General features: G+C 32.9%; 1 protein-coding gene across 3 annotated transcripts in view; it reads left to right on the plus strand.

The window, feature by feature from the left end:
- LOC147066200 (pseudouridylate synthase RPUSD2-like) overlaps positions 1 to 22,669 on the plus strand; it is a 491,295-nt gene that overhangs the window by 455,528 nt on the left and 13,098 nt on the right. For all 3 annotated transcript variants that reach the window (XM_085955875.1, XM_085955877.1, XM_085955876.1), the window contains exons 7-8: positions 19,439 to 19,547; positions 21,259 to 21,370. In XM_085955875.1, coding sequence (XP_085812001.1) covers positions 19,439 to 19,547; positions 21,259 to 21,370 — 221 coding nt within the window. The remainder of the gene's footprint in view (positions 1 to 19,438; positions 19,548 to 21,258; positions 21,371 to 22,669) is intronic.

Below are 22,669 nucleotides of genomic sequence, written 5' to 3' on the forward strand. Positions count from 1 at the left end.
ACTAGGCAAATACGGTGAATCTCATTCCCTCTATAGACGAAACATAAACTGAAACTTGCTTCATCTATTTTATTGAAAAACCGCAGATGATCCTACCTAGAAGATTATAGCCGAAAAATAATCCATAATCTACCAATTTCTTCTAACGTATTTTCTTTGTAAATATCTTTTTACTAACTGCATTTGGAAACGCTGCTCTAAAATACATAATTTTCTCCTGAATACAACTATTGAGACATACACTAAGGGGGTTTATGGATTACATACATGGTATATCTCCTTTTGTGGATTATATACTTCTTGTATCCTTGGTTACAACCGAGCTGAGGTAAACTTCGCATGAGATAACATTAAACAGTACAATTTAATCATCTTGTATGCATATAACATGAATTTAATCTAAGTTAGACAGAATATTGTCGCGTGAGCTACTTCACTACGTCAGTTTTCAAAGGCGGGTCAACACCTTTTCGTTTATTTATATCCAAGGATCAAAACAACTAAGTCAAATGTAATGAACATTGTACTTATAACTGGCACACAGTCTTGCAATTTAACGTTTTTATTCGCAGATCTAGTATTTTTGACCAAAGAAATATGGATTTGCCATATTAATTAAATCTACCATTTTGTGATGTGACAAAGGGATTTTAAATCTTGTGAATTATTCGTTGAATTAAAAAAATAGTTTAATACATTATTAGTAACTGCAAGTAGCTACGTTTTAACTAAAATTTGGATAGACCCTGACACCAGTTAGTAATAATCGAGGCGATGTTAATACTTCCATTTAAAATACAAAGCAAGATTGCCAAAAAGTAACTCAATTTAGAAATCTCGCTTCAGAGAGTACTTCATCGCAATTAGATGGGATCCGTATAGCTTAGTGGTCAGGCCACATGGGCGAGAACCCTAGGGAGTATAGGTTCGAACCTGCTTTGGAATTTTTCTAGTAGTTATACATTTTTAGAATTGTTTTCAAATTCAGTATGTTCAATAAAACTAATGTAACATTCTTAAATCTTATAAATTATTCGTTGAATAAAAAAAATAGTTAATTCCACCAAACGCTAGATGTTTTAAAAATCTATTTACTGTCGACGTACCGTGTAAATGTGGATGTTTTTTTTAAGATTGATCTAAAAATCTAGTCAATCATGAGATTCGTGAGTATTTTACATGACAACGTTTTTATTAGCTCGTATTCTTGTTTATCCGATGGTTGTTTGTCCAGTTCAAATCTTGCAATCGATTTTTAACTAACTTCCCTTCTAGCTAGACATTTGAAACTTTTAGAAAATTCATTTAATACTTTTAGCCATCTTTAAGCAGAATTGAATTAATTTTCAGTTAATTCTGTTGTGTATGGAAAGTTATTTCAGGAAAATCCGTAAAAAGTAAAAGACTATTTAATGTTTGTGACTTTCACGGTTGTTTTTTATCGTAGTAGATTTCTGGGTTTCCACCGTGTGCCCTTCTTCCTTCTTTACTCTGAGTAACCGGTGGAAACCCAAAAATCTACTACGTTAAAAGACTATTATTGGTTGCTAAGGGGGTGGTCCTAGCAACTAAATTATTAATATATACGTGCGTTGCAATGGAAATCAAAATGAAATAACATTTCAGTATTCAATATTTCTTTGTTTGTTTTTTTATTTACTTCATATCAAGTACAAGTTTGACCATATTGAGCATAATAATTCAACAGAAAATTTAAAAACGTTGTATATAAAAAGTTCTTTTTATCTTGTAATTATTTCAATTGCAATCCACAGGAAATACATGCCGGACTGGCAGAGATATTGATCTCACTCACTCGAGTCATCCGACAATTGTATAGTATTTGTGTCCCGGCATTGTCTTCAATTACTATTTCTAGATTTTTCTGTCTAACTAGCTGTTTTTGTCCTACTTGGTATATTTTTGAAAACGATAATTACCAACACTAGTAACCCGCGTTGACAGTAGATAGTTTCTTATAAATCTCGTCCGCAATGCGAATGACATCTAAATTACAATGATAATTACAGACCTATTTCAACTCTTAACATCTCCGTGACATTATTGTAAGTCATGTGTACCCCTCTCGTTATACACACGTTAAACTCTTTTCGGCCTAATAGCTAAACACATCAATCTCGGAAACTTTTCCATCTCACACAAAGGGCAATCTCTTTTTCGCCAGAAAGGAATCCATTGTATGATAATTGCTTTTGTGGGTTCAGATTATTCAAATATTCTTATAAATCATTTAAGATATTGTGACATATTTATTCACAATCTTTAAATCTGACAAAGGAATTGTATTTTCGTAAAATGAATATCCGTCCCCATTCTCGCATTAATAACAAAATATTTTATAAACACCACAACGCACTGAAAAATGATTCACTAAAATATTGTGTTGTCTATGTATTCAATGTGATTTTATCTTTTTTTTTGAATTATTAATAACCATATCATTGCTTTTTCGTACAAGGTGGTTGTTAGTAATTTTAAACAATCGCAAACACCCAGGCTTTGAGAAAAACACATAAATATTGTGTCCTCACCGGGATCGAACCCAGAACTCTCGGGTGAAAGGCTAGTGCCTTACGCACTGCACCACGGGAGCCGCCTGTGATTTTATCGTTGCTAATTTTATTATATGTAACGTATTAAGAATAATAATAAAAATTAAGTCGCCTTGCTACCTTCTAGCCTCCAAGCACAAGTAGCGTCACGCCCTGCGAATCTTTCTGTGTCAGTCCTGCAAGGCGTAGATCAATCTTGTAGTGTCGCTACAAGACGACCGACGAGAGGATCCGTGGGGTAGCGCCCCAAAGCTCTGTCCCTTTGGAGTTTCAAGTGACATCTCTGATTCTGATTAAATTTAATTATCTAGTGGCAGAATTTGAAACCGAAATCACAAACTGTTCTAAACTACAAAAGAAACATTTTTAATACTTTAAGAATACTTTTAGTTAAGTATACTATTTTTTCCCCAGCAATAATAAATTTTTACGAAATATCCACACAACAAATTATTTATGAACAAAAAACACTACAGCGCCGTCACTATACTGTACTGCTGATGGTCGTAGAATTATTTATTTTAGAAATAACTTAATTTGAAAAATCTCGGTAACATACATATTAGGAAAACTGAGGTACTTAAACACGTACAGATTAAAGAGATATAATAGCTTGGAGGCCTAAGCACTCACTCGGAAAGTGAAAGATGTGAGTTCGAGTATCACTTGGTCCATTGATTGATGATTTTTTTCAAAATTATGTTATTTCTATACAAAAAGAATCTCACATTTTTGACTGTTGAGTAATTCAATATTGAAATAAAATATTTATTTATTTCTATCATTATTTTATACACTATCTACAAAAAATTCTGCACTTTTCTTCTTTTTATCTACGTTTTCAATTTTATTACAGAATGCATTAGGTACCTACACTAATACCTATATTCTTACTATAACATAAATATATTAACAACATATTACAAATGCAGTATGTAATATCCTTTATATCACTGTATATAATTATTATATTTTGTTTAACAGTATCATTCTTATATTATTACTTATGACATGACATTTTCTGTATATTCATTTCAATTTGTAAATGAAAACAAGCTCTGTATCACCTTTACAGAGTTATTTTTTTAGTGAATTTATTACATTTTTTCAATATTGATCGCATTGTTTTTTATTTATTATTATTATTTTGTATTTTAATTTTTAAACAACAACATGATATGCAATTCCATTGTTATTGAAAACTAAATAGATACAACCGTTTTTCGCCATTGCTATTGTAAAAAATACGCGAGTTATATTTTTGGCTCGTAATAATAATTGCACGACTTCTAAATGCAAATTGTCTTACTAAAAATATCCTCTTCTTTATTCTGTTATATAATATAAAATGTTATACGCATAGCCCTCTGGTAGCCTAGCACGTGATTGCGACCAAGAGAAATGACAGTGATTTTTTTCTGTTTCAATTTTGTTTTCTCGTCTCTCTGGATGTTGTTCTCCGGCGCGCGAAGGCACGAGACTCCAGTGCTCGCCGACAGGGTGAAACTGATTCACGTGGATGACGAACTGGTCGTATTAGACAAACCATGCTCTCTGCCGGTGAGTCCCTTAAGCCCCATACAGCCAGAAGCCCCCGTGCGACGCCATCTTTGAGGGAAAGCTCGCCAACGGTCCCCTGTGTGCCTATGTATTTCGTAAACAAAAGGGGGAAAACTCCTGTCTTATTCTAACAAGCCACGCCAACTGTAATGATGTTTATATCTTGTGCTCGCACACCGGGAGCAGATTTTTAAACCGTGCGTTTTAAAGTGAATTCGCTACCTTTCACCGAACAAGCATGAATAAAAATCTGTCTTCAGGTAAAATCTACAACTGTGTGAGCATCGGATATATACCGCGTTACATTTAAAGCGAGCGTTAGAATAAGCATACAGATCTCATAATGCAAAATGCATATCTTCCGCTGTAGGCTCGGAAAGTTTCCTTGAATCTTTTATGTTTTTTTTTCGACACCAAACAAACATATGCGATGTTTCAACTAGATTATGTTACATGCGTTTGACATCGCAAAAACCTGTGTCTGCACGTCATAGTCCGTCCTAGTGGATTTTCTTTTAATATCATCATGTTTTTTATTGGTATGTTCGTTTGTTTGTGTGAAACCTTTTGTTATTTTGTATTGACGACTCGCATCGAGCGAAGACACAATTTTACTTAGTATTTGGTGTTTTAAACAGAGATATCTGACATCCACTAATGAGTGGACGTAACCAATACGTTGACTTCTCCAGCTATCACATCATCACACAATTTTTACTCATACATATTGTAGTTTGTTATTTCCGGCATGTCTATATTCAGTGATGTATCTTAGTTAAAGTCATAGTCACTTACAAACTTATATATATGCCTTTCTAGTAAGTATATCAGAATCCAACCAATGCATATTACTCCTAGTATATACTAACAACGGAAACTTTTTTACTGTCACTACAATTATTGAAGGCATGATCATTATAACCTCAAAAATCGACTGTATCAGAATGTCCCCAGATACTACGTAGATCGGTACGCATTCAGTGCATTCCTGGAATATAAGGTGAGAATCTCAATCGCATTGCCATACATTCTGCATGTTGTCTCCACGTTGCATTCACAATGCTGCCATTCAAACGCGTACTCATCAACGCAGTATCTGAAAATGGACTTCAATTAATGATGAAATCATTCTTTTAATGACTCCATTCAAAAGTTTATCTTTTCTTATCTTCTTTGACACATGCCTTTAAATATTGTGACTATATTATTTTATAATCCACTATAATATATACCGGTGAATATTTTATATGAATTCCATACCCTATCGATTTAAGCTACTTCATTGATATTGAATGTAAATTCTAATCAATGAAACTTTTGTACTATTTTATAGTTTTAGTTTTTTGGCTTACGTCTTTTAGCACCATCAGAATGTATATCTTACCTATAGTATTTATACAACTGACAACTATTTAAACTTCTTACTGTTTATATACCAGTTAAACATATTTAAAACACTAAAAATTACATTATGTACAAGTAAAAAATCGGCTAATCATTGGGAAACCTCTAGTATTAGAAATATTTGTATTTCCGATAGTCATAAGCTTCTTTTAATAATATAATATAATTAAAACAAATTGCTAAAAATATCGTTACTATTCACTAAATTAGCGAGCTTCGATGATATTATATGCTATGCAATTTGTGAATGTGTTTAAGGAACTCGAATCACTTACTGTCAGTTGAATATTTATTATAGAAAAATACGTTTAGAACTGGAAAAGCCGAAAAACGAACCCCGGGTCACAACATCCGATTCTTATCGCATATTACAAAACGTTTCACGATTATATTGTACGTATACCCATTATGACGTGTGTGTTGATTTGTAGTATATCCCTTTTTACGATACCTGTTGAATGAAAATCAGAGCTCTTGAATATTCTTGAAGTTTCTATGTTTCTTTTATATATTAGGGTGAATTCGCTTCACTCGGCCGATCGGCCATTTTTCACATCCCCCACCGAACTATGTTTATAGTCGTCGTTAGCATTCATGAGAACGCTTCTTCTTTCGCGCCAACTTGTCGTATGCTGTCATAGTTTCAATTTCGCTTTTGACAATATGAATGGTAATCATAGTGAAAGCCCGTTTTCATTCCCATATTTTTGTTGGGAAATCCCTGCGCTTTTGCACATTATTTATTACATCTTGCCTTCAACTTCGTAATATTTAATCAAGTGTTCCTTCTTTATGGCACATTTAAAAATATGAGGTGCGCTCTCACCCTTTGTTTCGATCTAGTTTAGTAGACAAAATATAAACCTTTTATTGTGTTAATACTAAATACATGGTGGAACTGTTTATGATTTATATTAATAAAACGCAATTTTTGTACTTATTCCACTTTTTATTTAATGAATTTGGACCGGTTTCGTTTGCCTCAAAGGCGGATTAATATAAATCAATAAACAATAAACCTTTACCATTACAAGAATATTTTAAATGAATCTATATTGTCCTCTTTTATATTGCTTTCCATGCTTTCTTCTCTTGAAGTTTAACGGCCTATTGTAGTATTTCTCTATAATCTTCCTATTCGGGGGCAATCCTATCAAATCACAAACATCTAAAAATTGACCACTTATGGACATTGTGTATCGAAGAGGATCTCTTTCTGCATATATATCTGCAGTCTTCCACCTAATTATGTATCACACTGTATTATGAACTAGTTACAATTACGTAAGTTTTGTGCGCACTTTCTGCGCTTGATGGTAGTTAGCTATAAGGCCTATAAGTACTTTCAGCTAAATGGTTCCCGTTAAGACCTCCTGGTAATATTGTGTCCGCTATGCTGTGGCGACGCTTTTATGCTGAAAATTGTAAAGAACCACTTTCGGATTTGACTTACGTTTCTACGCATTGACAATATTAGCGATAGCACCACTGTATATTACCGAATACCACTAGGTTAACTAATGTACGGCCCCGATTGTTTCACTAAACATCAAAAACTGTGTAGGTACGCGTAAAATTTATACGAATTTAGATTTTAAACAAAACTTAAGTCAATGATTTAAACATATTTTGTAGATATTCAAACCTTTAACTTTGAAGTTGGAATACTTGAAATATTTATGTTAATTACGAGGGTGGGTCAATAAGTCCTTAGAAAAGCCGACAAGTGGCGCGATTAGTACTGTAAGCGGTTTGTTTTCATGCAGCGGCACTACCGATTCAGTATGCTGCGAAGTTTCAATCAGATTGGTCGGGTTGTTGTGTGTTTTTCGTACATTTAAAAAAAAAATTTGCTTGTGGAAAATGGAAAAATGGAAAATGGAGAAAATTGAGTTTAGAGCTGTTATTAAACATTTTAATATAAAAGGGTTAACAGCAAAGGAAATAAAAAATGAGTTGGATTTAGTTCACGGCATATCTGCTCCTTCACTTGCAACTATTTATAACTGGTTAAATGAATTTAAACGTGGTCGTACATCAACAAAGGATGAACCACGCTCAGGACGTCCTGTAGAGGTGACTACACCAGAAATGATCAATAAAATCCACGATATGGTGTTAAGTGACCGAAGATTAAAGTTGAGTGAGATAATTGAGGTTACAGGGATTTCAAAAGGTAGCGTCATTTCTATTTTACATGACAAATTGGGCATGAAAAATATTTCTGCAAGATGGGTGCCGCGTTTTCTCACAGTCGACAATAAACGCAATAGGGTGGTGGCCTCTAAAGCCCTGTTGTCGCTCATGCAACGCAATCCGGATGAATTTTTTCGTCGCTTTGTGACTGTAGATGAAACATGGATACACCACTATACTCCCGAGACAAAAGAACAGTCAAAGCAGTGGATTGCGAAGACAAACCATGTCCAAAGAAGGCGAAAACCGTAAAATCAGCTGGTAAGGTTATGGCTACTGTATTTTGGGATGCACGTGAAATTATTTTCGTTGACTATTTGGAAAAAGGAAAAACAATAACAGGGGATTATTATGCATCTTTATTGGACCAGCTAAAAAACGAAATTGAAGAAAAATGGCCTCATTTAAACAGGAAAAAAATCCTCTTTCATCAGGACAATGCCCGTGTTCACACATGTTTACGATCAATGGCTAAAATTGAAGAATTGAAGTTCGAATTGGTCGACCACCCACCGTATTCGCCAGATTTAGCCCCCAGTGACTTTTTCCTTTTCCCAAACTTAAAAAAATGGCTAAGTGGATAAGGTTTTTTTGCAAATGAAGAAGTCATCGATCGGACAAATGCTTATTATGAGGACCTTCCGAAAACTTATTTTTCTGACGGTTTAAAAAAAATTGAGATACGTCTAACCAAGTGTATTGAGCTCCAAGGAGATTATGTTGAGAAATAAAAAAAAAATACAAAAATAAAAACTGTTTTAATGCTTTTTTCTAAGGAATTATTGACCCACCCTCGTATGTTAGGAATTCATTCATTACACAAATTGTTTCATTCTCTGGTTCCATTATCGAATATCTCTCAGACTGATATCCGTGTTCCAATTGAAATATTTCTCATTCTGATTCATAGCCGGATGAAATTTGAAGTGTTCTTCATTTGATTAAACTATCGGAATAACTCCGCTCGCAGTAATATATTTTAATAAAGTGTCCATTTAGCGGCGGAGGAATTTCGCCAAGTAATTCATTTCCCGACCCTCGTCTTTGTAATTCTCTCTTCGCCGGTCGATGGCTCTCCTGCGGCCCGTTAAACTTTCGTATCATTAGGTGCCCGAGATGTGTACACAATGTGGACTTTTAACGTGTAAATTAATATTTTGTCTCGGGCCTTGTCCGCAATTCAAACGCGTTAAAGCTAGCCTTATCCCGTCGTTACCTATTGAACTACGCCTTTTATACCACGGCACACGTTATTAAGTCGCTTCATAAAATTTTGAAATCATTACTGTTGACCTATTTAAACTTTAAATCGTGTAAAGCTTACTATAATTAGACGTTGGTGCTCCATAAAGGTTTAACTTTACATACGCTTTGAAAGCTATTGTTGCTTTTTTTATTTAACAAGTAACAATTAATGTTGATCTTGATAAAACAATTTCAAAATATGGCAAATCAAAAAATCTAATCTTTTCTGCTTATTTCGAGAGACGGACAATGCAGGCAGTTCAATTTAAAACTATTATTTGACTTTAGTAAATAAAAATTATATAAATACATTTTTCATATAGCATTCTCAGGCAATTTTAAAATATTACACTTATGAGTTTTACCTATGTTACGACGAATTACTGTGTTTTTCAGAAATACAAATCATAATTATTATATGATTCAATTTTTTCTTAATTTATTTCTGAAAATATTGGCTCATTTTCATAAATTATAAAATATCTTTGCTATTTTTACAACCAGAATTGTAAAACTATAGAAAATAAACTCTTTCACCTTAACTACATTTTGAGTTAAAGCTAGTCATTTAATGAGAACACGGGTATTTAAGGTTTTAAATAAAACATATTTCTTAAAACCAATTAACGCTTTCGCTGCTGAATAGATAATGAGATTTTAATTGCCCCCTTTAAAATGCACGTTAATTACATCGATCGGCCGCCTGGTCATTACGCACCATGTGCGTCTACCGCGTCCAAAGTATTAAGAGACTTAAGTAGTTTATATTTACACAACTATCGTACATATTCGTTGCAATATATTGCCAAGCAATTTCAGTACATATATGACTTAACATAAGCAGTAAATTTTGGGAAATTTGCAGCTGTTCACGCCAATCTGAGCAGAAATTCCCAGAACTTGTAAATATAATATCGAATTACATTTCCGACTTTCCCGCCAAGCTCTACGCTTGGCCACGATATAACTTGTTCCAAAGAAGCGAAAATCGTTGCGCGGCCTCGTTGTGAATTCACTCAAACTTTAGATTCGCGCGGGAGCGGCGCCATCTTTTTGGACGTGTTTACACTCGAAAACTCTGAAATAACAAGGAGGAAACCTAGGCAGGCCTACGCCATCTCGTTTCCTATTATTCTAGTCACGGTGGCTTTATAAGAACGTTTCGCTAACCGCAGACAATGCAGCCAACACAACAATATTATCATTGCCGTATACATGCGTTCACAAAGTACAAAAATAATATGTTCCTTGGATTTGAAAATGGAACATTGTTTACGCAATGTCATTATTTATTCAAAACATAACCTTAAAATGTATCCTTTTTAGTTGTCAACGTGTATTAAGCTGTTTAGTGTTTTAGTAACTTATGTTTTTAATCGCTAGTTTTCTTATAATGTAATGGTAATTGTGTGTTCTTATTTTTAAAAAGCCTCTATAATTCAAACATGTTTACATTCCACAAATCAAGATACCAGATACCTTTTGTTCTTTCACTCGACAATTTAAAGCGAAAATACTTTCGCTAAATTTACCATATATTATATATTATATAACATGGTTTATCTATTGGTTGATTATTTGACCCGTCTGATCTCATTATTATTATGCCGAGATACAAAGGAATACACTGATATTGCTAGCAAGATGTACTCGTTCAAATAGCAATACCAAGGTGGTTCTATTTCAGGCCTCTGTTATCTCTCATACAGTAATACCAACGTTGGCATTATTGTGCTCCAAATAGTTTAAATTCTAAAACAAATTTTAAGTATTTTTTTAGTAATGTCAAATCGCTTGAAGGAAAAGAATATATCGCCCGAATTCGTTACAAAATGTTATATTGTATCAAGGCAGTATGATTTACGCGCTGGTGGTGTTTAGTTTAGTTCAATTCGAAAAAATTACAAATGTAATTTTCACCAAATCTGCGAAATTCTCAAATAATCACATTTATTTGCTTATACTGTCCTTTTTTAGACGACCTAGATAAAATTCTAACTAATTTAAGCGTATTATTATAACGTCTATTTCGATTCACAAGTGAGGCTCATACACTGGTAACACGAATAAGAATGATCATCCAGGTGAACCAACTTGAAACAACCACCAATGCAGTATTCGCGAGATAATTCTATCAGTTTCAACTAATGGCATGACTGCTTATCCTTGCATTTGTAGCAAAGAAATTAATGTTACTTCTTCGACGATTGGGGGACTCCTAAATCTCGTTGCCTATACTATACCAAACACACGATAAGCTTTAGTCGTTCTACAAAAATAATATTAATAATGATGTGCAGTCCCGATTGGATTGTTTTCCATGCACTATGTCGACCTACATGGAAGTTCACTTGACGTTGTTGAACAATTTTCATCTCATTGGACAACATGTAAATAGTTTTCTAAGTGAATTTATGCTTTGAAAACATTTACCATCGCAAGTTGTAGCTTAATCCGTGTGAATTGATTGACGACTTTCTACAATATCATATTATAATTAATTTATAGATTTTTCAATCTTAATTTATTGTACTTACCTAAGTATCATTTTTTTAGTTTTAGGTATGTAATTTGTTCTGAATAACAAGATATTCACAATCTTTCTCATATTTACGGCAAATAACAATATGCTTGATAAATTATATTATTTTAAATATTCCGCTGTACATAATAGGTATAATTATAAGCCATAGAACGGTTGAATATTAGATGGGTTGGTGTAAGAATTTTGTATGTCCATTTGTGAAAATCGAATTTTAAGGATTTGAATCAATTGTAAATGGAAGACGAAGATTACACGTAATATGAGTAATATGATGCATTCGAATGCGCAATATTTTCTAAATTACCCTATTCGGACGTTCAATAGTTTTATTAAATTTTGGTTCTATGGCATATTTATTAGTTGCGAAAGAATAAATGTATCTTTTAATCTCTGTTCTCGTGGTGAATTTCAAAATTATCGAAAAATAATCTGCTTTCAAGATATGTTTTTCATTTTGAAGTCTGGCATATTATTTTCGACGAACTTTGGCAACACTGTTATGGCAAGTAATGGCATGCTTATTATTTAATATATTTCAACATCGCCTTGGATATACCTATGAACTAATTTATCAATAAGTTTCGTAAAATTCATCAATAATAATTAGGCAATCTTTTCCTCGTAAATGGGCAAGTACTGTTAAATTGGCGAAGATTGAAGAAGTTGATAGCCGCACGATTTACGACAGTTCGCTTGAACAGTTGACCGTTTTAACTACCGCATCTCAAATTGACAGTTGACAACCAATCAATAGAGTCATCAAAGTTCAAGTGACCATCATAATAATTTTATTTATAGCCCATTTCACCAAACAGATAAAATTTAGATCGGCTTACTTTTTATAGCCGTTTTATTACCTATAATTGAATCTTTTTGGTGTTTCCATTCTTGGACAGATAGTTATTTTACTTCACATTTAAAATATAATTCTTTATTCAATCGTGCGAAACATTCACATTTTTGTTTTTTAATTCTATCAATATATTTTGAATGGTGGTTAGTGAGGCATAGGGTATTTAAAAATATATATTTTATAATAATGCCACACATCTCATATTTACAATGTATTCATTACATTACAGTAAAATAGGTAGGTACTATCTACTGACAAATTTTATTTTATTGAGGTTTTGTATATTTCCATAAAGATCAATATTAACTTCGGGTTTCAAGTGTGACTTACTGCGGCACACGCGTTGAAAACAAAAAGCATTATTGCCATTACTTTCCACAGAATGAGTTATTAGTTGATAACTATTGCAGTTGTCACACCATTATCAATACTACTGTCCAACAAGAAGATTTAGGCACAAGCCAAAAGTCGCTGTCGTCGATAAATAGGAGGAGCTTGTTTAGTTCACAGTTTTAACACGTAAATAACTCGTCGCTAACCATAAGGTGCTATAATCGAAAACGGGAGGAGTTTGTTAGTTCACAGTTTTAACACGTAGCTAAGAAGATCTTGTTGGACAGTACAAAGTAATATTTTTCCTCAATAGTTACTAAAGTGAAAGAGAGAAAGGATACCGTCTCTTTCTTTGAGTAAATACTTAAACAGACAAATCGTTTATCGACTAATAAATCTACATAGACTTTATTATCATATATATTATAATGTTGTGTAATGGATTTCTACCAAGTAAATGCTAATTCATTTAATCATAGGTATATTGACATTTGTTAAAATTTGAAGGTATCAATCAGTAGTCGTATGAAATGTATCGTTTGAAACATCAACTATCATCACCTTCCGGTAGCATCTCATATCATCCATACATTTGTATTTTAATCGAACAGTTTATTTGATATAATTTACCAGATTTCTTTATATAAGTATTTTTTTGTTATTTATCTGTGAAGGACTATAATTTTACATCATAGTTTAAAGCTTCTGATACCGCAGGATAATTCTGTGTTTTTCCGGGGTGATCCCCCAATTCAAACTGCCTCGCCGTTTATTCTTATAACACGTAAAACCGGCCCCTTTCCTTGCTAAAAGCGTCTTTTACGATTCGAAATGAGGCTATTTTGGGCTGCGGGGAATATTTGACGAGAATCATGACCCGTTTCCTGTATCAAGAGCATATTAAAGAACCCCATTCAGCCTTAAAAGGTCTAATATCTCCACTATTATATGGCATTTGCGACCTTTAATGGGTTAAGTGGAACGATGTAATGTATGGAATTTTTCCACTATACGCAACTATTTAACTTTAAATATAAGAAAACTATAAATTACCACATTGTTTGATTTCTTCTAGTATTAAAACCATCGATTTATCAATATATGATGGGCATTTAGCTAAATTCACATAGCTTTGATATGTACAGAATTTCTGTCAGTTCAAAACGCATTCGAATCCATTCATTGATCGGCGTAGTAATATTAAACGATATGCAGCCAATGAGGTATCGACTGATTAGTATGGAATGGTTATCAGCCAATGAAATTTTATATCGGGTCTTCCCAAACTAAATGTGGGCAATATACGATTTTCATTATTGTAAGAACGTCTTCATGAGCGCACTATACAATTAAACATCATCGATTGAAACGATCTAATACTATATTTTTTTATAATATTATTAGCTTTTATTCAATGTCAACCTTTTAAGTAATCTCATTATCAAATTGTGGAATGATGATGCTATGAGGTCTAACATTCTAATAATGTTGACCTCAAATCACTGCTCTGTAGCTATTGCGAATATGCTTTGTTCCATCTCAGTTGATATGCCTCCGAAATTTGCGGCCATTATACTCTTACACTATTATGCTTGGAGATATCAAGTAACTAAATTATCGTAGAATCCTTTGACGTTCGAGAAAGCACTTATTGGCTATGTTACATACCTTTTGGCTATTTCGTAGTGATTACTTGATTAAAATCATTAAACCATCAATTTACCTACCTATCAACATACCCGTCGTGCAAATAGAACAATGATATTACGAGTATTAATGTCAAATATAATTTTGTCTATGGTATCAGCATGACGTGATAATAATAATGTTAGTCTGTGTTAATTTCTTTATAATTTGAATTTAGAACACAAACGTATTCATAATCCTGGTTTGTGACATTTCTCCATTGATATTTAAATTGCATTGACCAGATGATTTTAACTATTTCCTTTTAATATAAATGAAAAATTATCAATACCGTTGCAGGGATTGTTAATAATAATTGTCTCCTTATTCGATTCATTACCTCTACAATTTGCTATACCTAGATCTTGAAGCGATTCATTGCGATTGATGCGATAATATAAATTAAAATAATGTATAGAAAAATACTCATATTAATCGACATTATACTGACATGTAGGTTATTATTTATCAGTCAGTCAGAAGTCGATGATTTTTAAAAATAAGTTGGTAATACATGTTAAAGTTATCAGCACTAGTACGGCAACATGTAAGCTTTTTTGAGGAGACGTCTCATTAATATTTTGGCAAAGCATTTTCTTTATCTCTCCTCTCTTAACTCAGATCTTTCAATGAAAATATAGAGCTCTTATATTCGAAAAATGAAGTAATATAGACTTATAGAGTTTAAATATTCTGGTAAAAATATTTAATCTGAATTCTGGTTGACTGCAAAAGTAGTATAACACAATACAATAAATATCAGTGAGCAATCTTTCTCGTCGTTGATCGCTATTAATAATCTCGATGGTCTTTAGTAATTTGTTTTGATCAGGATTTATGAACAACTCTTTCAAGCATTGACATTGATCCAGACATTAAAAATTTGCGTTACTAGTTTGATATGGAAGAATGTAGATACATAAACCCAAGTCCAGACCGAAATACATCTGTCCGAGAACATTTTCAGTGGGAAAACTGTATTGTTTCATCGGAAGTAACGACGCGTGGTCTCGTCGAATGTTATTTTGATTAAACCGCACTAATTTTTATGAAATAGACTTTCATTTGAGCTAGGGCCAAACCACATAAACTACCAAAATAATTATTTATTCCATACTGAAGTGTCCCTCACAAGAGTAAGTGCAGGGTATGTAAGGGATATCTATAAATATATTTCGATAACAATGTTTGCTGGTGTAGACGTACGTTAGTGTCAAACAAATTATTGTTCACGGGCATCTATAGATACAATTTGTTCACTGGCAAACGTATCTTGGTCTGAACTAAGCCTGGTCAACATATCGTTTTTTGCCAGATCTCGTTTCAGTTTGTGGTTAATTTGCTTTTTAATTGTCATTATTAAATTTTATTTCTGCCCTGCGTTAGGACGACATACAGTTTTTACTGTTCACAAATTAGTTTTAGAGGCAAGTGCGTTATGTTTTAAAATATATTATCCAATCGACATGAGGGTAAGCATTTTCTCTTCCGATCTTCTTCTCACGTTTCGGAAAGTTCAATTTTTGAAGAAGCAGTATGTCAAACGGTTATGACGAAACTTCTCTATCGCACAAACTATTTATTGCATCGTTCCCGCCGATTTACTGTCGAATGTTCAAACCTAGTGGTCCATTATAAACCTTTGGTTCCAGGGCGCTTTTCCGAGATAAATATTTACGTCCCATATTAAAGTTCAACTTTAAAATTGATTTTATAGCAAAACTGTTCACATGAGACAGTATAAGTTTAGCTCTTCATCTCAACCAAAGTCGCATAGTTTGGATTCGCACACTAAACTTAAAGGTTATCCGTTATGCTTGCTATTTTTCTGAAACATTTATTAGTAGATATAACTGTTTCCTTGCTTAGTCATTTCAGAAATCTTTACTTACCTTTATTTAAAAATCTTTTCGTCGTATCAAGGAATATATTTTCACGAATGTAATATTCAAACGTCTTAAATAAATAACGCGTCTATTGCAAAAAACCAGGGATTAGAACCGGAATGAAACCGGAAAAACAGTTTTTTTTTCCGGAACGAAACCCGGAACGAAAACCGAAACGAAAAAAATAACAGTTCGTAGCCCTACAAAGAACCGATAAGTCCGTGTATGGTCAATATATAATTTAAAAAATAATATAATTTAATATTTAATAATATAGTACCTATCAAACAATATCTAATCACCTATAACTTATAAAACCCTAATGACTAGTAAACTTAATGACTAGGTACCAGAAACCGTTCAATTAATAATTTTTACCATGTTCGATCCTAAGAAGATGAGAATATGGGCCTCCACAAAGTGGAGGCTATATTGACAGATTTTGGTTTTTTACGAGAAATTTATATCAGCCAGTTGCTTAATCTGTTAGGTCCATACTCAACACATGTTGAAAACAACATGTGAATGTGTCAATCCCGGGATCCACGACATTTTAACCCTGACACGTAACCGCTTGGCCATTGATATTATATCATCATCATCAGCCTGAATCTATCCACTGCTGGATGAAGGCCTCTTCAAGTTGCTTTCACTTCTCTCGGTCCTGTGCATTGCGTTGCCACGTACTTCCGCAGAACTTTATCATTTCATCGATCCAGCGGCCTCTAGGTCTACCTTGTGGACGTTTTGTACTTCTTGGATACCACTGGATGACTAGATTTGTCCAACGATTGTCTCTTCTTCGAGCTATGTGTCCAGCCCATCTCCATTTAAGGCTTTTAATAAACTCTATTACATCGCAAACCCTTGTCTGCTTCCTTATCCACTCATTCCTCTTTTTGTCCTTTCGCGTTATGCCCAGCATGCACCTTTCCATACCACGTTGTGTTACTCTAAGTTTCTGGATCTCTCTTTTACTTAGAGTCCATGTCTGCATTGCCCGGGGGACGCCACGCGGAGGCTAGAGATAGGATTTGCTGACTTTCTTGGACAGTGGCGTCTCAACATTTTTTAGAAGTATACCTATTGGCATCAGTATACATCATTGAGGCCATAGTCAGCCTTTGCCCACCTGATATTATATGATTACATATATTATTATACATACCTAAATATAAATTCCGATAAGTCCCATATTATTTTGCTTATATTTACCTATTTTTGTCATAAAGGGTGTATCGGCATATTATTCTTATGAAAAAATATCTACGATAAAAAAGAAACTCTTGTTAAAACCAATCATTTAAGCTTGAAATACAAAAACGACGGTCTTAACAAATATCGAATTGTAATCTTATCGATAAAGAAATCGATGTTATAAATTTTCCATTTATAAAAAAATATTCAAAAGATTCCTATGTTAAGTATATCTACACAAAAAGTAGTTAAAATTTCGTATTACAATTTTATTTTTCGCCATATCGTAATATCTAGAATAAATAAATGCATTTTCCGATTTCCTAACTTTTGTCTTCCTTGCTTCTACAATCTGCGGAGGTTTTTCAAGAGTGTTGCTAATAATATTATGTTCAACCATACAACTATAAATAAAATATCGCCAAGCCTCTACATTCGAATCCATGGACCTACGACAATAAAGGCACGCATTCTGTCCTTCGCTGTACCGTAGAAGTTCAATTTTTACTATTCATTTTAACAATTATTTTATTTTAAATACAATAACTCTCAATAGCATGAAGTATACTCTAGATTTCAAAAAACAACTCACGCTATGTCAAGTATGTTGAGACCCTTGAACGTCGACGTATTGTTTAGGGATGCCTTAACCCTCAAATTGTATTATATGTATTTTTATTCAATCCATGCTTACATATTCTTGACAAGAAGACTTTTTAACATCTAAGTTAATTTAGTTAGAGTATGTTTTACTACGATAATACTTCACCATTTGTTTATTATTAATATTAATCTTTATCAATTGTAAACTGTTTCTTCTGCAAACTTTGCCTAAACACACACTTTTATTAAAACCTATTATAATCATTGTTTTTCCACGCGAGAATTTTTAGCATTACAATATCACTTTGCATGTTTAGGTTGTTTTATCATCCCATTTTTATGCACTGCATGTTTCGTAGCGCTTACGTAATATGACGTTGATTCTTCATATCGTTAAACTGTTAAAATATTTCATACTAACTCAACTGAATTTGTTTTCCGCCATAAAATATGCATTATTTATATTGCTTTTTGGCTTATGTACTTATGTCTTCACTCGCATTTTATATTATTATTAACACCTTATCTATTTATACCTATATAATATTATTTATATTTTAAAGTATTTAATTTATTCTTTCTTTATCTCTTTTAATTTTAATATAAATATACCATACTCTGTATTTACCTGTGAATCAAACGTTTTAACAATGTAAGTATACGGCCCTCCTAAAACGAATAGCAATACCGCATTTTTTATTAAAACTTATTTTCTGTTTTATTACAAGTAGGTACCCACTACTTACTAATAATACTAAATATAATATTATTATTTGACACATTTCCATTATTTTTAAAAGCCATTTGGTACAAATAGCCATTGTCAGTGTGGTGTCACTCTGATGTTTAAACCTGTCCCGTAGTTATATATAGTTACTCACAAAAACTTTGCAGCTATACATAATAATCTCTTAATCGCCTAATATAGAATTAAAATTATTTATTTTATGAGGGTTGTATAGTTATATGAATATACATAAATAATAAAATTAAATTAATATCCCTTTTTATTGCCAAGTTGTAATAATATTTTATTGTTAATAATATTATTGTAGCTATGTAAATATTGTGATGCTTTAAATAAGCAAATCGTATATAATTCAGTACTTAATTATGTAATATAACTGTAATTTTTATTTGCGTTCAATAATATTATTGTCTTAATTTTTGTGTGCTCATATCTGCATTGAAAGAACATGCCAAAATAACTTTTTTACTATGCCTTGCTCACTTTAATGACGTTCATAAATACGTTTCTGTACAAGCTAATTATTATTTACCCTAATACTATTATTGTAAAAGCAATTATTTTCCTAGTTGTATTGCTTTGATTTTGATGTAATGTTACTCTGTTCAGGTGCATCCGTGCGGCAGGTATCGCCACAACACCGTGGTGTTCATCTTAGCCAAGGAGTACAATCTCAAGAACCTTAGGACCATTCATCGACTGGACAGACTTACGTCAGGTAATAAAATCTTAAAGATACTGCCTAGTACACGACAACTTTATACATATTATAAATCTTTTCCATTTATTTTCTATTGCTCTGGTTACCAATTTAGTCATATTCTACAGCAGTAAGAATATAGTCTACGTGGTGATAACCCAATTACCAGAGAATATCAGAAATTTTTTGTACTTGTATTTAAGCGTTATGCCCATCATGCACTTTGGTGTGATATTCTAAGTATCTGCATCAAGTATCCGCGGGAACAAACAAAGGTATACAAATTAATATACCTACGTTTCTAAAAATCTTAAATCAAAATAGGGACAGCTTTAAGAATAGATTATTCATAGACAAATCTAGTCATCCAGTCGAAGGTTCAAAACTTACCTGTTAATTTCTACCGAAGGACAGCCTGGAATAAAGTTGACTTGGAGAGATCTTCATTTATTAGTGAATTAATCCAGGCTGATGAAGATGATGCAATCTTCAAATTATCTTTTACTATTCCCAAAAATTAGCGAAATATATCTGATTCATCTATCGAGGATGCCTTTGTTTATTGTAATATTCTGTTCCCTCGCCCCTACTTCTACTATCGATATAATGTTAATTTGATGAAAGTATTAGTTTAAAGCCTCCGCCATTTCAACGTCCAATCGGTGCATCTCGACGCAACTGATGGTCTGTGGACTAACCACTTGATGTTTTCCACGCATATTTACGTCATATTTTCTTACCCTCACCTCGCATTATTACTTCCGCAGGGGTACTCCCGTTATACCCCGCTTCATCTCTCTCACATAACAGATAATTTCTGAGTTCCCTGATCTCTCTTCATACTCAGATAGAACACAATCTGCACGAACTGGGTATGGTTATGCTCACCAACCGGCCGTTGCGTCGTGTTGCAGTGGGCGAAGGCTCTCAGACTATATTTGGTTAATGGCGTTGGGTTATGTCACAAACAAGCGGGACTCTTAAAAACACTATATCATTATGGCATAAAACACTAATAATCGACTATTTTAGTTGCCTATAAGCATGTATGCGTATCGTTATGTCGTTATTTACAGTATAAAATATGATGAAACATTGTTTCATTTTAATTGTTATTAATAAATATAAACATGGAGTATTAATAGTTACATATTATGTACTTACAATTTACAATATAAAAGAAAAAAAACGTTATTTCATTTTTATATAATTACTAATAATAAAATAATATAAATATTTTGTAGCTACCTATACAAATGTCACATGAACTTTATTTACCTACCTAAATATTTACATTATCTATGAATTTTATTATTCTGACAGCTCGATGATTCGATATTTGAAAGTAAAAATAGTACGCCTGAAAAACAAACGAAATATGTGTAGTCTATCAAATGGTGCACCCAGCACCCACTGAAGTATCATTTTAGGGTGAATAATTATTTGATCATTTGATCAATGGAGTTGCAAACTTTTCCGCTCTATAATAATCATTGAACGTAATAAGCGACATAATAGTGTATAATGTCAACTTTGTGTATAATGGCTTCATTTAGATTTAAACGAATCCAACATTTCAGTGTACTTGTTTTCATGTTGTTCGGCTTTTTTCATTTAATATTTCAATTGAATCTTGAAAGCTTGATTGTTTTATACTGCTCTTAATTATGTATTTATATTAGTATGTCAGCAGTCTTTTAATTTTCTGTTTTGTTTTTATTTATTTAAGGTCTGCTTTTGTTCGGACGAAGCCCGAAAAAGGCACGACAAATGGAACATCAAATCAGAAATAGACAAGTCAGCAAGGAATACGTATGCAGAGTCGAAGGAGAGTTTCCAGAGTAAGTATTTTTTTTTTTTACTCACTATAATAAATATTAATATATCCATGATAACAATAGTATATTTTTCATTTAGCAAAGGGAATATTGATTAATATCTTGTCATTTTAAAGGTGTTGACTGTAACTTTTTAATTAAGAGACATAATAAATTTATTAAAAGAAACCAAAATATATAGCTATTACTACTCTTTAATACCTCTATAATTTAAATCAAATAATTTAGGTTGGAACTATTATGCTTGTTTTCACAACGGCCCAATCCAGGCAGTTGTTTATGGTCGCGTAGTGCTCACCATTGTGAAGAGGGCGACTTATGCGTTGGCCGGCAAATGTTTGCCACCTATCGACACAGTGTCTGTATTTCAACACGCATCGAAGAGCGTCAATATTATTCTGGCTTGAGCCATTGTAACGGGGGCCATTAGAAAGACATTATCAATTGACAGATAAAACCGTTCTAAAATTGTTTGATAGAATTATTAAAACAAGCAGCGGCGATTTCAGTCGAATCCTCTGAAAATTTAAAAGGGTTCTTTGAAACAGTCCAAACCATTATAATGAATTCTACCACGTAAACGCCATTTTAATCAACATTCGTAAAGTTATTAAATTATATCAAGATCTTAAAAATATGCGTATTTTTTTTTACAAATCGAGTATAAAATAATACCCAAAGCATAACGAAATCCCTGCAACGAACAACAAAGGGAGAAGCACTTGATAAAACGGTGTCAGATTGTTCTGGCAGCGTAGGCGACTCATTTAGATGTTAGCATCATTACTTTCAAATAACACTAACACCGTTATAAAGTTACTTCATCGTGGCTGCAATGCCAGAAGAATCTGTCCTTCCCTTGCGTAGGTAGCTATATGTAAGAAATATATGTACCACTAATATTATTATGTATGCGTCGTCACTGTCATCTTCAACTATAATTATTTGCAGATGTTGTGTTTCTAAGTGAGATTGATAATTTTACTAGTTGCGTTGGTAGTTGGAAATTGTAATTTTTCTATCTTTTTTTTTTTGCTCAAAATCAGTCAGTGCCAAGACCCTAAATCCACTACTGAGCACTAATGAGGTATTTGTAAAAATAAAGAAGGTTTTCACCCTTTTACCCTTTGTTTTAAAATGTACAGTACCAATACCTAAACAGGTTTAAAGTAATATCATTTAGTAAATCCTTATAATATTCAGTTAGCATACAATATATAAGTAGAAGAAACCGATTCTGATCAATTTTTAATTAAGCATGTATATTTATTTTCACTATGTACTTAGGTAGGTATTGCAAAG

The sequence above is a fragment of the Rhyacophila brunnea genome, unplaced genomic scaffold (assembly GCF_057557595.1).
Source record: "Rhyacophila brunnea isolate RB1 unplaced genomic scaffold, BYU_Rbru_1.0 scaffold_5, whole genome shotgun sequence".
Taxonomy (NCBI): domain Eukaryota; kingdom Metazoa; phylum Arthropoda; class Insecta; order Trichoptera; family Rhyacophilidae; genus Rhyacophila; species Rhyacophila brunnea.